This window comes from Microcaecilia unicolor, chromosome 9, assembly GCF_901765095.1.
Source record: "Microcaecilia unicolor chromosome 9, aMicUni1.1, whole genome shotgun sequence".
NCBI lineage: Eukaryota > Metazoa > Chordata > Amphibia > Gymnophiona > Siphonopidae > Microcaecilia > Microcaecilia unicolor.
This window is the reverse complement of record NC_044039.1, coordinates 134,750,396-134,767,839: the sequence shown is the minus strand read 5'-3', so window position 1 is coordinate 134,767,839 and position 17,444 is coordinate 134,750,396. Positions and strand designations below refer to the sequence as shown.

At 40.0% G+C, this 17,444-nt stretch overlaps 1 protein-coding gene across 1 annotated transcript in view; it reads right to left on the bottom strand.

Moving 5' to 3' along the window:
- PCNX1 (pecanex 1) overlaps positions 1-17,444 on the bottom strand; it is a 269,570-nt gene that overhangs the window by 57,923 nt on the left and 194,203 nt on the right. Inside the window, 4 exon segments of the mRNA XM_030213968.1 lie at positions 1,534-1,675; positions 8,847-8,997; positions 14,445-14,537; positions 16,752-16,857. Coding sequence (XP_030069828.1) covers positions 1,534-1,675; positions 8,847-8,997; positions 14,445-14,537; positions 16,752-16,857 — 492 coding nt within the window.

Here is a 17,444-nt window from a genome sequence, read left to right as displayed (position 1 = left end):
GGCACTCATGTGGCTGCCACGCCCCTTTAGATCGCTGGATGAGCATGAATGCCCGGCAGTAGGTGTAACCCTTCACTATTGGGATAGCATATTTCCACAGAGTAAGTGTGTTTTGTCACGTCTGTCCCCAATAGCATACAACCCCTTGTTCATGCCTGGCAATGAGAAAGGGACTTTCACTAGATGGTATGAACTGGGTGTGAAAACGTGGGGGCAACTGTACGAGGCTGAATCCCTAATCTCTTTCTCAGCATTACAGGCTAGGCACCCTGTGGAGGAGAGGGATGAGTTCGCCTATCGTCAGCTGGCACATTTCCTCCAGACTGAGGCAATCACACGGGTCATCAAGCGGGAGAAAACACCATTAGAGGAAATTTGTGAAAAATTCCATATGTCACGGGGATTGATTGGGAGCATATATGGTTGTATATGTCGGCGGGCACCCTGCTACAGCAAACATAGGAAAGGCTGGGAAGGGGAGCTTGGCGTGGCTCTGGGGGAGGCCCGGTGGGAGAGAATAGAACGGGCAGTGGCGAAGGTGTCAATTCATGTTCCGCTTAAGGAGAATGCGGTGAAGGTGCTGTACAGATGGTACCTTACCCCGGACCGCCTTCAGCGCATATACCCGGATTTGACGGGGCTGTGTTGGAGGAGGTGTGGTCAAAAAGGTACAATGGGACATGTGTGGTGGAGCTGTATCAAAGTGAAGGCCTTTTGGAAGGCTGTCCACAGCAGGCTGCAACATTGGGTAGGCCGTTCAATTGCTTGGGCCCCTGAGGTTTTTCTTTTTTCTATAAAGGTAGCAGGTCTTACAACATATCAACAAGCACTGGTGAGGCAGGCGGTGGGGGCTGCCCGAGTAGTAATAGCCTCGCATTGGAAACAAGCTGGGGTTCCACCGATTGCGAAGTGGCATAACAAATTGCGATATGTGTGTGAAATGGAGAGACTTGTAGCAGAGCGGAAACATCAAAAGAGTAAATGGTATTTGACCTGGAAATTCTCTCTCAATGATGCGAATATAACCTAGAGCTAAGCCGGTGCAAATGTAAGGCCGGAAAAGTTTAATGTAATCCCTACATGGTGGTGAGGGGGGGGAGGGGAAGGGACGGGGAGGGGAGGGGGGGAGGGGAAAAAAAAAAAAAAAAAAGTCAACAGATGGGGTCTCTTTTTCTTTTTGAATGTTGTTATAATATAGAAAGCATCTTGTTGGATAGTTTGTCACATGAATATATTTGTACAACTGCACTGATGGATTTTGTCTTGCACAAAATGTAATGCATGAATGTTCAATAAAGACTTTATATAAATGAAAAAAAAAAGAATTTAGTGTAAGTGTCTAGATGAGTCTCAAGTTCCATGTCATGTGATGTTTAGGATTAACAGTAATAATCCAAACATTAGGAAGAAGAAAGGTCTCAAGAAAAAAACGAGAAACAGTTAATGCACTTATGAAAAGTAAAAGCAATACTTAAGGATCTGATTAGTCCAGCAATGCAATTTATTCAGACAATTCCAGCCTTTTATGCTTACTCTTTATCCAGGTTCTTTGGGATGGTAATGACCTTGGCGCTACTGCTGAGCTCATTAAGGACAATCAAGGGGTAAATAACATTCTTCTCCAGGAAGAGGAGCCAGACATGAGTCTTCTCGAACCACATCACGTGTGCAGCATCTGACAAGAAGAGAGTCAAAAGGCATTCTCTGAAACCTTTTAGAGGAATAGCCATGTCAGGAATCACAAAAATTAGAGGCTGACACACCTTACAGACTAGTTTAGGGCATAGAAGCCAACTTTTCAAAAATTTTTGGGGGTGCTAAGCCCAATGGAAATAACCCGTCCCCAAGGAAATTTCTCAATATTGGGGGTGCTCAAGCATCCACAGAGTCGGCTCCTGTGCTTGAGGGCAAGATTACTTCATCAGATGCTGTTTATAAGTTGTTGCCAATCTTTCACAGTGCATTATTTGAACTTTGTCTCATGGAAGTCTGCTCTCTTGCCTCCAATATCTTTAGCATATTGTTAACTTGATCAACAGCCTTGAGAGACAGCCAGCTCACATAGATATCTTTTGGTATACCATGAAAAATAGGAACTTTATTTCATTTTACCTCATCTAAAAGACGCACCCTGCATTCAAGCTTCTCTGCATATGTAAAATTCTCCATAATTCATGAAGGAAACCAAACATCTATTTCCCCATACATTTACTTTCACTTCTTATATTATATATAATAACTATTTGAGCAAACAGAGGGTGGCATTCAATGTCATTTACATGAGTAAACACTAATTTACAAAGGTAAGCTGGCCACCTCAGGTATGGGAAGTACATGGGATGCTGTGCCCATATAGTTATGGACATGACACGACCCACAGTCCACAGCTAGATTATATATTCATTGGGCTGCTGCAAGAAAATCACATCATCTGGGCAGGGTTAGGTAGCGATTTAGAGTTGGCTGGATTCCATCTGCTGTCACTCTCTGGTTAGCATATCCCCCACCCTCCCACTTGTCATACGTGAAATTGAAGGGCTGGCTCACGGGATGGTGGCGCCCTGAACAAGTTGCTTTGGCGGAGCCATCCCCCCATCAAAACGCTTCTGGCACCCCCTCCCCTCCAGTCTTTCTTTCCCCCTCCTCTGTCTCCCTCCCCATGGGTCCAGAACTGCTCCACCACCTATCTCACTCCTCCATGGCCTGTAAAGGTTACGTCAGTCACCCAGCGCAGCAATAAGTAGCATGACAGGCTGCCTTTGGCCAATCCCTGGGTCTTCCCTCTGCTGCGTCCTACCCACGGGAAATTGCGTCAGAGGAGGCAGGACACAGCAGAAGACGATCCAGGGAGTCAGGGAGCAATGCTGGACCTGTTGGGGTGGGGGGAAGAAAGACTGGACAGAGGGGGGAGGATCTCTGTAGACCAAGTGAGATCAGAGGGTGGGTATTTTGGCACCCTTAATCACTGGTGCCCTGGGCCAGAGCCTCACCCGGTCCAGAGATTAAACCAGCCCTGAGAAGTTGCATGGATTCTGGTGTGAAGTGTTTATTTGTTACATTTATACCCCACATTTTCCCACCTATTTGCAGGCTCAATGTGGCTTGCAAAGTATCGTAATGGCGATTGCCATTACGGTTGATAACAAATACAAGGTTGTGTTATGGTCACAGGTAGAAGTGTTTCAAGCGTCATAGGGTCGAGGATAGTAAGTTGTCCAGTAAGATCATAGATTATCTTGTGTTGCTGGGAGTGGGGATTTATGTTGGATCGGTGGGATAATCTTTTTTGAAGAGGTGGGATTTCAAAGATTTCCTGAAGTATAGGTAGTTATGTATTGTTTTCACTCCAAGTGGGAGTCCATTCCATAGTTGTGCGCTTATGTAGGAGAAGTTAGATGCGTGAGTTGTTTTGTATTTTAGCCCTTTGCAGTTTGGGTAATGTAGGTTTAGGTATGAGCGTGCTGATCAGAGTCTATTTCTAGTTGGTAGATCAATGAGGTCTATCATGAGGCATATTTTCAAAGCACTTTGGGAGGCTAAGTTCCATAGGTTTCTATGGAACTTTGGGAGGCTAAGTGCTTTGAAAATATGCCTCCATGTATCCTGGGACTATGCTGTAGATGATTTTGTGGATTAAGGTGCAGATTTTGAAGATGATCCGTTCTTTGATTGGAAGCCAGTGAGCTTTTCTCGAAGGGGTTTAGCACTGGCGAATCATGTTTTATCATATATCAGTCTGGCTGCTGTGTTCTGGGCGGTCTGGAGTTTTTTTTTAGTGAGTTCTTTGCATCCTGCATATATTCTGTTGCAGTAGTCTGCAAGGCTTAGGACCATTGATTGTACTAGTTTATGAAAGGTGTCCCTCGGGAAGAAAGGTTTTATTCGTTTGAGTTTCCACATTGAGTAGAACGTTTTCTGTATTACCGTTTTTACTTGGCTCTCGAGAGTGAGGTTGCTGTCCATAGTTACTCTGAGTATTTTTAGGCTATCTAAGAGAGGGAGTGTGTGTCCTGGGGTGTTTAAGGTTGTGGGTTTAAAGTTGTGTTACATCCCTCACCTGAGTCGCGGATCGATTTGCCTTCTCGTAGTGTAAGTTGTTTGTTCTGGTGTACGGTTTGAGTCCTTCTTTCACCAGTTTAGGGATAGGTTCAGTTTGTAATGATTGGTCCAAGGTACTTCTGACCATTTGATATCTGTTATTAATAGGGTTTGATCTGTAGATAATCTGTGTGTTAAGAGGTCCAATGTGTGGCTCTTGATGTGGGTAGCTTGCATTTGAGGCCATGTGAGGTCCCAAGACTGAAGGAAGTCTTTGCATTCGCGTACATAGGTTGAGTTGGAATCTTCTAGGTGAAGGTTTATGTTGCTTAGTATTAGTGTATCGGAGTTATTTACGCAAGTGTTTGAGCTAAAATCTGTAAAGATAGGCTGGCTTTCGATCCAGTTACTGGGCGGTCTGTAAAACAGGACGCAGGTCAGTTGATCAGTTAGGAATTTGTTTTGGATTCTGAATGAAGCAATTTCTAATTGGGGTGATATGGACTCGGCGATGGTTTCGGTGGTGAATTGTGCTCGGTGGATTAACATGATGCCTCCACCTCTCTTTCCCAGTCTAGTCAAGTGAGTGATTTTTGTAATCTGGGGGGCATAGTTCGAGGATTATGGGGTTCTTTTGGTTGTGGATCCATGTTTCACTGATGAAGATAAGATCGATGTTTTCTGATTTGATCCAGTCTGATATTGTTGGTGTTTTGTTGACTACGGACCTAGCATTAATGTAGCCCACTTGAATGTTTTGGTATTGAGTTGTTAGTTTAGGTGTTGTATGGATTTTTGTAAATTGTCGTTCGTTGGATGATGTCTGTTTGTTGTGATGTTTCCTTCCATTGCTTTGATGGTGACCGTAGTTGGATGATGTCTGTTTGTTGTGATGTTTCCTTCCATTGCTTTGATGGTGACCGTAGTTGGATAGTCTTCCTGCTCTTTGGTTACTATCAGGTTGGTGGAGTGTGGAGTGTTTGATCAGTCTTTGGTGGATTTGAAGGATTGGTATGGTATTGTGTTCTGTGGGTGGGATGGACAGTGTTAGGTGGGTCAGTGTGAAGGAGTAAATTACTAGGAGTATTTTGATTGTATTCATATTGGGTTATTTTAGGATAGTTAAATTACTCACAATCAGATGTTCGAGAATGGTGTCCTGAACGCAGCGCTCTGTAGCTCTGGGCGGTCTCCTTCCTTTTCCTTCCTATGAGTAAAGTTAGTGGTGCATATTTTTTTTAATGTTGCTGGACGAGTGCGCGTGGTACAGGGTATGAGGAAACCCAAGACGGTCACTCAGCATTCAATCTCCACTCTTACATCGCTCCATTCAGTCTGACGGGTAGTTTGCTGCAGGGTAAGCCCCTCGTCTTCAGACGTGCGTGGGGGAACGTTTTTCGCCTCTGATGCCAGGTCGCAGTAACACAGTAAATGATGTCAGATAAAGACCCATATGGTCTATCCAGTCTGTCAAGAATCCCTTGAGTCATGAACCGCTGAGGACCCCACTGGGAGAAACAAAGAGGCCCTTTTTGAGTCTGCATTGATACATCAAGCTTGGGGAGCTAAATGGAACCAGATAAGTTTTGCTTATTTTTTGATCATTTTGGTCCACCAGAATTAGGTTTGACTAAATTGTTTGTGAAGGCATGTTTCTGATTTAGTATTTAAGTGGAATTTTTTGGCCAATATTTTCCTCTTCGCTTGAAGATTATTTTAAGACATAAAATTATTACAAAAGTGCAAACTCAAATAAAACTGATTGGAACTGGAGAATTATTAGATTAGTAGTCTGCTTTGACCCTATAGTTGAAAATTACAGCCAGTAGAAATATTGAGCATTGAGGTCCATATTCCCTATATATTAGTGGTCGTTATGCATGTCGGCTTTTGTTTTTTTGCTATTCATTTTAAAATTAATTTCAGACACATTTTTGTATGAGTTTGTAAACAGCTATCACCTTTGTATGTGGGTGCCCCAGGGAGGGGTGAAATGGGGAGTGGAAATGGACTAGTTGTAGCCAATGGCAGGAGTAGCCACTTAGAAGGATACAGAGCATATGGGGGGGGGGGGGGGGGGTGTAAATTCCCTAACATGTTATCTATGTGATATATCCATAAACCACTTATTTTATGTATATTTTTATGCCTTTCTCTCAGAACAAGTCCCAACAGTACATAATTCTCTTGTAAACAAACAGGAGATGAAGTGATCTGCTTGCAAATATAACGTCAAACAAAAAAAGCGGACTTAGGAACGGACAGCAGTATAGGTTTATTTTTAGTTACCCAACGTGCCCATGTTTTCGCCTCAAAAGGCAGCATCAAGGGTTTACAGTACACTGTTAATCAGACATACAAAATTAAAATCAATATATAAATTAACATATAAATTAATTCAATTGTCTATGTTGTTTTAGACAATTGAATTAATTTAAAATTGATTTATATGCTAATTTATATATTGATTTTCATTTTGTTTTTTGTATGTCTGATTAACCCCTGATGCAGCCTTCTGAGGTGAAACGTGAAGGCATAATGCGAGAGGAGGTGGTGGTGTTGGGTCCCAAGAGTGATCATAACATGATCAAGTTTGAGCTACTATCTGGGATGAACCCACAAAGGAAATCTACTATAGCTGCATTTAATTGTTGTAAGGGCGACTATAATAAAATGAGGAAGATGGTTAAAAGCTTTTTTTTTTTTTTTTTTTTTAAATACCATCCATTTTCTAAATAGAGATCCTCTGTGTTCAACCCATGCCTTTTTGAATTCTGTCACAGTTTTTGTCTCTACCACCTCCCTCGGGACGGCATTCCAGGCACTGACCATCCTCTTCATGAAAAATAATTTCCTGACATTACTCCTAGTCTATCACCCCACAATCTCAGCTCATGTCCTATAGCTTTATCATTTCCTCTTCTCTGGAAAAGATATGTTTCTATATTAATATCTTTCAATCTTCTTTCCTCTAGGTTATACATATTCAGGTCTTCCAATCTCTTCTCATTATGGTGCAAGCCCCATATCATTTTTGTCACCTTCCTCTGGACCACTTCTAGTCTATTTATATCCTTAGCAACATACAATTGTTCATGTGGGGCCTCACCAGAGACTTGTACAGGGGGGCATCAACTCCTTCTTTCTTCTGCTGGTTATGCCTCTCTCGATGCAGTCTAGCATCCTTCTGGCTACAGCCACAGCTTTGTCTGTTGCATTAAAATCCTCCGACACCTTCACCCCAAGGTCCCTCTCCCTGTCTATGCATATCAGTCTCTCACCTCCTAGAATGTACGGCTCCCTTGGATTTCTACTCTCCAAATGCATCACTTTGCACTTCTTTGCATTAAATTTTAATTGCCAAAGATTAGACCATTCTTCTAACTTTGCAGATCCCTTTTTCATTTTTTCCACTCCCTCTGGGGTGTCCACTCTATTACAAACCTTGGTATCATCCGCAAAAAGGCAAACCTTATCTTTTAACCCTTCAGCAATGTCACTCACAAATATAATGAACAGAATCAACCTCAGCACCAATCCTTGAGGCACTCTGTTATTCACCTTTACGTCCTCTAAGTGAATTCCATTGACCACCACCCTCTGGCGTCTGTCTGTCAACCAGTATCGAATCTAGTTTACCACTTTGGGTCCTAACTTTAGCCAGTCCAGTTTATTTATGAGCCTCCTTTGAGGAACTGTGTCAAAGGCCTTGCTGAAATCCAAGTAGATTACATCTAGCTCACATCCTCGATCCAATTCTCTGGTCACCCAATCAAAAAATTCAATCATATTCGTTTACCACGATCTACCTTTGGTAAAACCATATTGCCTCAGATCTTGTAATTCACTAGATGCCAGGAATGTCACTATACTTTCCTTCAGAAATGTTTCCATAACTTTTCCAGTAACCGAAGTGAGGTTTACAGGCAAGTTCCCCATTTCTTCTTCATCGCCACTTTTATGAAGAGGGACCACATCTGCTCTTCTCTAATACCACGGAACCTCTTCTGTCTCCAAGGGTTTATTAAACAAGTCTTTAAGAGGACCCGCCAGAACCTCTCTAAAATCTCTCAATCCTGTCCGGTCTCTTGGCTTTGTCTACCTTCAATTTTTCAAACTGTTCATAAACATATTCTTTCGTGAACGGTGCGATATCTACTCCATTCTCGATGTATCTTTACCAGCCAATCGTGGCCCATCTCCAGTTATTTTGGACGCCTACATTGGGCTGGTCTTCAAGCTCAAGACTGTATCTGACCAGTTTTTATTAATATTACAAAAATGTTTAAAGATGTTTGGTTACTATACAAAACATTGAATCTTAGAATAACTGGTACTCTGATTCTTTCAGGAGTTATGTGATATCAGTATGTGAAAAATGTTTTTAAAGCATTTGCAGCTTTTTATATTTAACCGGAGAATCAATAACATTCTAGCTTTGGTTATCTAGTACCAAACCAGTGCATTCAAGTCAATACATTAGGAAGTATTCACTTTTCCTTTGAATAGGTGAGCGATTCATTTATAGCTCCAGAAATTTAAGATTTACAGCTGATCTGCATACAAGCTGTGCTAATATTATTAAAGAATTTAAATTATGAATTTCAAGATCATGGGTTCAGAGTTACTGCAATGGTAAAGACCACGGGTACTTGGTGGGGGGGGGGGGGGGGGAGAGAGAAAGAGTAAAGAGTTAAAACAGCTGGTGATCTGTTTTTTTTTTTTGTTTAAATATAATCTTAAAAATAACAGTGTTGAAATTCTGAAGCACTTCCTTTAATACATGATTCAGTAAAATCACTACTTACTTCTAACTTCAAACTGGTAATACTCCTTAGTTTTCAACAGTGGATGGGAGAAACAGTGCCATGGAAGCTGTTTTCGGACCTGGGGCAGCACATAATGGGTTAAGAAGCCTACTGAGCCCACCAAAGTATAGAGGACATAACTCAGGACAGGCTAAAGAAAAAAGAAAACAAAATGTTACAATTGTGCATCCTATAAACCAGAAGAATAAATTTCAGATAAAAGAATGGCACCAATATAAAACAAATATGTTTACAAAACCATTAGCATGAGTACAGCTAATTTCTTAAAGTCTATGATATTAATGCACGTAATTTAGCAAATAAGACAATGTGAAGGGTTGTATCTCAGTGAAAAAAACTGTTTAAGATGTATTAACGTGGGATAAGGATAAGGGACAGCCTTGAGTTACACATATGCATATCTTGAGGATAAAAATGTATATGAACTATTTGTTCCACTCTAGCATTAGTACTGTCTGAGTTAATGTATACTTACTCATATATTCTAAGCTGCCTAATAGTGTGATTTCATAGTTTTCATGGTATGTATTATTTTTGAGAAAATGGATAATTTAATTTAAAGAAGTATTCCTTGTATAATATAGCTGTGGCAGAAATCTCTTTAATCTTGCTGAATATGGACTTCCAGAGCAGGACAAATCTTCAATGGTAAGTTACTTGCTGGGAAATTGCTTTTAAACTTGGGAAATATAGATTAGATTTAAATAGGTTATCTCAGTGTCTTTATTTTTAAGTTACTCTACTTATTTAGCAAAGGCAGTTTAAGGAATTTAGGGTTTTGTTTGTTTAGCATTTAACGCCTCTATTACAGTTTCACAGGCTACCAGTTAAGGGACTATTCTAGAGTTTACTATAGCATCAGTGTACAGCTGAACCGATAGTCACTGGAAACCCCAGTATAGAGTTTTAACTTTAGTTTTGCAGCCCAGCTTAGTTTCCATAGTATAAAACCCTTTTCCCCCTATAGTTTTAAAACCTGAACTTTCTGCCACAGCCTACAACATTGCCTCTAGAAGGCACAGCAGGGCCTAGTTCAGTTCCACAGGCAGGACCCAAAAGGCAGGCAGAGCTCCTAAGTCTCAATGCATGGCTGAGACGATGGTGAAGGATGAGGGATTTAGATTTGTTAGGAACTGGGCAACATTCTGGGAAAGGGGAAGACTGTTCAGAAAGGATGGACTCCATCTTAACCAGAATGGAACCAGGCTGCTGAAGCTAACATTTAACAAGCAACTCATTACAGTAATCAAAATGTGGAAGACGAAAACTGAAGAATGGACCAAATCTTGTAATCTACTCCGTAAACGTAATTAAAAAGAAAATAGTTTTTAAAGATGCGTTTCAAGCGGTTTTGTAAAGACAATGTAGAGTCCAGCAAAACTGGATTTTCTTAAAGACTGGGATAATACAATCATCTAAAGAAAAGTTTGAAAATCAGCTTACAAAACTAGTTTGAGCTAGAAATAAAACTTGTGTTTTTGCAATATTCAACTGAAATCTATTAGCAGAGATCCAATTTTAGTTAAGTTCAATGGAATGTGGCAAATGTTTCAATGCCGAATCAATGCTGGTTTCAACCAAGAGAAAAACTGTAAATCAGCATACAATTTATAGTTCAAATCTAAACAAGATAATAATTTGCAAATTGGATCTTATGTAGATTAAAAAGTACAGCTGAAAGTGCTGACTCTTGCAGCACAACCGATTCAAAGAGATTCATGAGAAACAGATTGCATTTTGACTTGGAAAGTGCCTTTATTTAAGGATGTAAACCATGATAAAACATTGACTCTCACATCAATTAAAGTTTTGTGATTATCATCATCAAAGGATGTAGAAATGTTGAGAGTGATCATAAAATAGTGTAATCCCCGATCAAAACCTAGTTTGATCGTATCTCAGAATGAAGTAAGTAGAGTCTGTATTCTGCTTAGGCCTAAAGCCAATTTTATGTTTATCTAACAAATTGGGCTATTCTGTTTCTTACTTGTGCTTTGGAACAAAACACTGACAAATTTGCTTTTCAGGCTGCAACAAACTGAATTCATCTGAGGTGTTAATTGTGGAAAAGTCTGGTTAATACACTTTTCAGGGACTACTCCTGAGGCTGTAACACTTGACTATGTATGTAGACAGCTTTCATAAAAATCACCACAAAAAAAGTCATTTTACGACAGATTTTTGTCATCTCCTGGCAAAAAGATGAGGAATTCAAATGTATATAAATAATTATAGGAGTTCGTCAACAGTCTGACTTCCAGGAACCACTGATAGTTCAGGAGGAAAAAGCCTCAAGAAGCTCACAAGTGTTAACACAAAGCAGGTCTGCTTCATCATCGGCATGAAAAAACCTCCAAACTCCAAAGCATCCAAACTCGCCACTTACAAAGACCCCACTGAGATGTTGAAAATGCGGATATTTCAGCTGACAGGAGCGGCGTCGAAGGTCCACAAAACCCTTTTGAATCCCCCAGGGCGCCCGACTGTGTCAGGACAGGGGTCTCTCCTTGAACTCCTGTCCATATATGTTGACACCTTCTTTAGGCCCCTGGTTTCTTCTGGATGATGGTACATCAAGGACTCCACCCATTTTATGAGACACCTGGATGAATGGAGTGGATCTCTACAGGATTGCCAATTAGTGACTTTAGAAGTAGTGTCCTTATATAATGTCATACCGCAGGATGAAGCATTGAGAGTGATTGAACTCTCTTTGGGACGGTATTTGCAGAATAGTAATCTGATTACCTTTGTGGTGAGTATAGCATCCCTTGAGATGAAGAACTTCTTTCAGTTCGATGGCAAGATCTTCCAGCAAATCTCTGATGGTGCCCTTGGTGGCCAACTTATTTATGACCCATTTTGAAGAGAAGTTTGTCTATCCATGTGTGTTCAAGAACATTAAAATATGGATACGCTATATAGATAACATCTTTCTACTGTGGCAGGCTGACAAACAGGCATTGACTCAATTTGTGGAATATCTGAATTTTTGTCATCCGAAGATTAAACTAACGATGCAGAGTGACACAGCTATCACGTACTTGGATGTTAAGGTCCTGAAGGAGAACACCTCATTCACCACTACAGCGTACCGCAAACAGACGGATGTGAATACACTTTTGGAATATTCTAGTTGCCACCCTAAGGCCCTGAAGGAGAGCCTCCCCTTCTCACAATTACTTAGATATCGGCGGTTGTGCTCACAGGAAGGCGACTTTTGAAGTCAAGCAAAGGACTTATGTCAGAGGCTATTGTCTCGTGGATACCCTAAAAAAGTAGTCTCTTCAGCATACCGCTGTGCTAAGTATAATCATAGGGAATTGATGCTGCAACCGAGCTCATGTGGGACAGATGAAGAGGATGTTCTGACTTGTGTATTAAGATTCACTGCACAGGCTGCTACAATTTCAGGGATGATGAGAAGAAACTGGGATGTCCTTAAAACCCTCCCTGTTTTCTCTAACACCAAAGTGAGATTTGCATTTAGAAGAGGACAAAACTTGAAAGAACTCTTATGTCCTTCTTTGTTGCCTTCTAGTGATCTAACCTTAGTGAAATATAGTGGACACAAGAAATGTAATGGCTGCAGGATGTGCCCCTTAATGATGGAAACTGATAGGTTTGCACATCCGTCTACCGCAAAGAATTATGAACTATTTGTGAATACTGACTGTAGATAGGATCATGTAGTCTATTGTATCCGCTGCCCGTGTGACAAGCTCTATGTGGGGCAAACCTTGCATCAGCTTATCACTCGTCTCACTGAACATAAAAGAACCATAAAGACAAACAAGTCAACCTCACAATTAGCACTACATTGCAATGCGCTACAGCATCCCTTTTCATCCCTACGATGTTGTGTATTGAAACAGATCAATGAACCCCTTGGGAGAAGAAAGCATTCAAAAGACAGTCACCTCTGATTTGTTGCTGCCAATAAGCACTTCTGATGCTAAACCGTTTAAAGAGGGTCGCCATTTTCTCTGTGCTGTCTTCCGTACAAAGAGACTGATAGGTTTCCTTGATGTATGTGTGTTATTGGTGAATTGCTAGCCTAAGAAGGGGTGTGATCTATCCCCCTAAGCACTCATCTCCTGTCTTTCCTTTCGATAGAGCTCCCGACTGTTGGACCCTGAAGCAGGCAATGAAACGTCTGGCCACCGCTGGTCGCGGTCTGTCAGAAGGAGAGGAGCCAAGGAAGATACGACCTAGCTCAAGCTAAGTGCTTTTCATTTTATTGCAGTAGGCTAAGCACGTTTCCCATATAATTTTTGAAATACAGCTTAGTACTCTTTGTAAGTGGCGAGTCTGGATGCTACTGAATGTACTTGTAGGAGGTTTTTTTATGCCGATGATGAAGCAGACATGCTGTGTGTGTTTACGCTTGTGAGCTTCTTGAGGCTTTTTCCTCCTGAACTATCAGTGGTTCCTGGAAGTCAGACTGTTGACAAACTCCTATAATTATTTATATATATATCTGAATTGGTTGAGTTGGGGTTCTCACCCCGTTTTTTGATTTATTTTATAGTGAAAAAGATGAGGAACCCATTCCTCTCTATTTGTTGATATAGTATATTGTCATTTGATTATCTGTCTGAACTAATACTACTTTTTCTATTCTAAATAACTTGTATGACATGTGAACTACTAACCAATCATTCAATTAGAGAAAAGCTTATACTTTTTTGCTTGCAGTGGATGTGTTGCTATCACAGGAGATGACAGCGCTAAAATGCACATCCATTCTGTAGAGCAGATAAGAAAAAAAAACCTGAAGTATATTTGCAAGAGCTGTCAGAAGCTAGGAGGGGCCAGCCCCCACCCCCCCCCCCAAAAAAAAAAAATTTGCTCTGGGCCCTGGTTGGCTGGTGGGGGCACCGCCACATTGCTTGCCCTGCTTTCTCTTCTCACGTCTGGCACGCGCCTTTTAATGAAATTGAGCATGCTCAGTTTCACTAAAAGGAGTGTACAGGATGTGAGAGGAAGAGAGAGGACAGGCAATGGGGCGGCGCCAGAGACCAGCGCTGGACGAAGTCTTCAGCTGGTGGGGGTTGGAGACCCCTGCCCGCCAAAAGATGTCTACAGTGGTGACCGGGGGGGGGGGGGGGGGGGGCACATTTCACCGTCTTGAGGGTCTGGCTACGTCCCTGGTGTTATGAGAGGAGCTAGAGTGAAACTGCGATGCATGCCCATATATGCATAGAATATACACACATTTACACCTGCTTCAAAGTACATATACATTTATGTGAGAGCCTTTGTGAACTATTGGGGATCATTCTGAGAACATGTTTTCAGGTTGCATTTATAATAGTGTTTTTTGCAAAAAAAAAAAAAAGAAATTAGGCAAAAGAAGTGTCTTAACCCATGGCTACAAAAGCATCACTGGCTCTCTAAAAATGTTCTTGGAGGAAAAATGATTTTGCCCATCAGTTAGAAAAGCAGTAACATTACTACATTTTTTATTGCATTTGGTTGGGTAATAGTAAAAAGAAATTTTGGATAACCTAACTTTCCTCTTTTCCTCCCCCAAGCGCAAAGACAAAATCCAAGATAATAATGATAGCATGTTACCTGAAGTACTGTAAACACTGTGCTAACATGTATAGCAAAATATAATACAGCAATCACAACGCACACTATCAAATCCGACTGCAATCGCTCATTCTATGGAATAAGAAAGAAAAAAAATACTTTTAATAACTGACATGATAAATACATGTTCCTATGGGTTTCAACGGTCACCGTTTATCTATATACATTTTTAGGAACGACAAGGTATACTATATTCTAATCTTATGAAGCTTACCACACCTCTAGGCTTTCCCATCTATCTATTGCATATATCCAGGAACATTATCACTTCCAAACAAGGAATCTGGATATTAGATTGTTGCAGTTCAAATGCTTTTCATTCCATCTCCATTAAGCTTTTTCAGTACTACTGTTTTAGATCCCATTCTGTTCCTGTTGTACTGCATCAGTAGTCAGAATGCAACCTGAACCTAGCAGTCAGAAAATTTTGCAGCATAGTGATGGGAAATGCTTTGAGCTCTGGTATAAGAAATTATGAAACATCTAACAGTCCAGCTAGGGGATGTTGTTTAGTGAGCATTAATTTTAGGTAGTAAAATTGTCTCATCAACAACTCTAAAATCCATGTCATTCTATGCTTTCTCAGAACTGCTTAAAGGGTGTTTCACAGTAATACAAGGTATAATAAAAGGCTGAGATCACATTATGACAGAAAGAAACAGAACAGTCTATCTACCGTCATCTACTATGCTAAAAACACAGGAGTGGGCAACCTCGGTCCTCGAGAGTCACAACACAGTAGGGTTTTCAAGATTTCCATAATGAATATGCATGAGACCTATTTGCATACAATGGAAGCAATACATGCAAATCAATCTCATACATATTCATTGTGGAAATCTTGAAAACCTGACTGGGTTGTGGCCCTTGAGGACCATGGTTGCCCACTCTTGGGTTAACAGATGAATTGATAACTCTGTTTTGATAAGAATGATGAAAGAGTTCTATTTGTCCTGTTACTATCCCCAAAGGAACTGCACAGATTTTGACAGCTGATCAAAATGGACTCCATTTGTCCTGTTAGTATCCAAAGGAATTGCACAGATTTTGACAGCTGATCAAAACTGAATATTTTTTCTTTTTCTTTTTGTGTCAGTCATTGTATGAAAGATGGACACTATTGAAAACGTCCCCATTTTTTGTCTTTATTTTTAATTTAAACTCAACAGGTTAGGATTTATTAAAAAGATGTATCCCACTTTTGCGTCTTGGAAATCACCTTCATAAATTAAGTTCAAGGTCTATCATTTCCTGTTGGAGGATTACCAGCCTCTTAACTGGGGCATTACCAACTAAGAAATGTGCACTGTAGAAAAAATTGAAGCTTTAGTGCTAGGGGCTCTTACTAGGGTTTAACATGTCAGATTTGTGACCATCTGCATATTTTTCCATGGGAAAGTAGATAACAAAATGATAAGCATGCAGTTAAGAAGGAAAAAAAACCCCTCTTGGCTATCAATTTTAAAAACACTGACGTACAGGAGCTACATCAGGTTAATTACAGAAGAGTGCTATGTATAGCTTTACAGCGCTATTTAAAGAGCACTGTACATGCTGGAGGAAAAGCTCCTGTGTTTCTATAAGACCTCTTTTCAGGTTTGCCAATGGCCTGCTTTTGACACACTGGCCTCATTGACCAACAGTGGGTTTAGAAATTCCCTTCAATAACTAGATTTAAAAAAAAAAAAATTTTAAGTAGTTAACTTTAAAAGGTTATATAGTACTTTTATTTATTTATTTTGTAGCATTTGTATCCCACATTTTCCCACCAATTTGCAGGCTCTATATATTAGAAAATGAAAAACTTTTTTTGAGAAGATATTTGATAACCTCATAGGAATCATTATAAATCTCTTTCTTGCTTTAGGAATTTAAAGATCTGTCCTATAATTAGTATGCAATGACACATCCAATTAATTCTGGTGAACAAGATATAATGATATCATACAGTCAGTGATTTTCCAAGTTGTTGACAACCTCACAATGATTTTATAGCAATTACCATCAGACTACAAAACAGCTAATATTAGGTGTCAATCTCACGTATTTTAAGCAAAATCTTCTCACATATTTTAAGCAAAATCTTTACACTAATTGGAAATTAGTACATATTCAATATTCACATAAAGACAATTCTTTGGATCTTGCACTTAAACTAAAATTATTCATGAGACAAATATAGAAAACTGTCAGTAAAAACAATTCTGACCACCATGTATAATTGAACTACACAGAACTAGATACCACTAATCCCCATTGCACAATAGCTATGGAAAATAAACTTACAACGGAATTCCTAAGTTTTTCAGGAAGAGGATCTTTGACTTCTGAAAAAGGATCCTCTGGATTTTTTTCTTCAGAGTTTGGAAAAACCTTTGATTGCACCAAAGAGCTGACATGGAAAGAAAGAAATCATGATTCATCTGTAGTGCTATTTTCATACATAGTGACAGAAGATCCACTGAGGTGGAAGAACAACGAAATCCCATGGGAGTAAACACACAAACTGGGAAGTGGACCAATGACTCCAGAGACTAGAACAACTAAGCTGAACAAATCAAACTTTATTATAGTCTGTAATAAAGTTTGATTCGTTCAACTTAGTTGTCCCAGTCTTTGGAGTCATTGGTCCACTTCCCACTTTTTCTTTGTGTACTTTCATACATAGTAACATACATGCATTAAAAAAAAAAAAAAAAAAAAACACCCCCCCCCCCCCCACCCTCCTCCCTCCCAAAAAAAAAAAAACAGGACAATTTTGAAAGAATTTATTATATACTACTTATTCAAGACCCACTGAATTATGTTATCAAAAATTTCAGTGCGATTCCTGAAAAATAACTCAAGCCAACAAATACATTAAAGTTACAGAAATTGTAAGATGTCGAAAATTCTGTTTTTCTGATCTTAATTATCAGAGTAAATATCAGTATGTGGAAACAAAGCTAGCTTAAGGTAGCTGTATAAGCATGCCAAGCA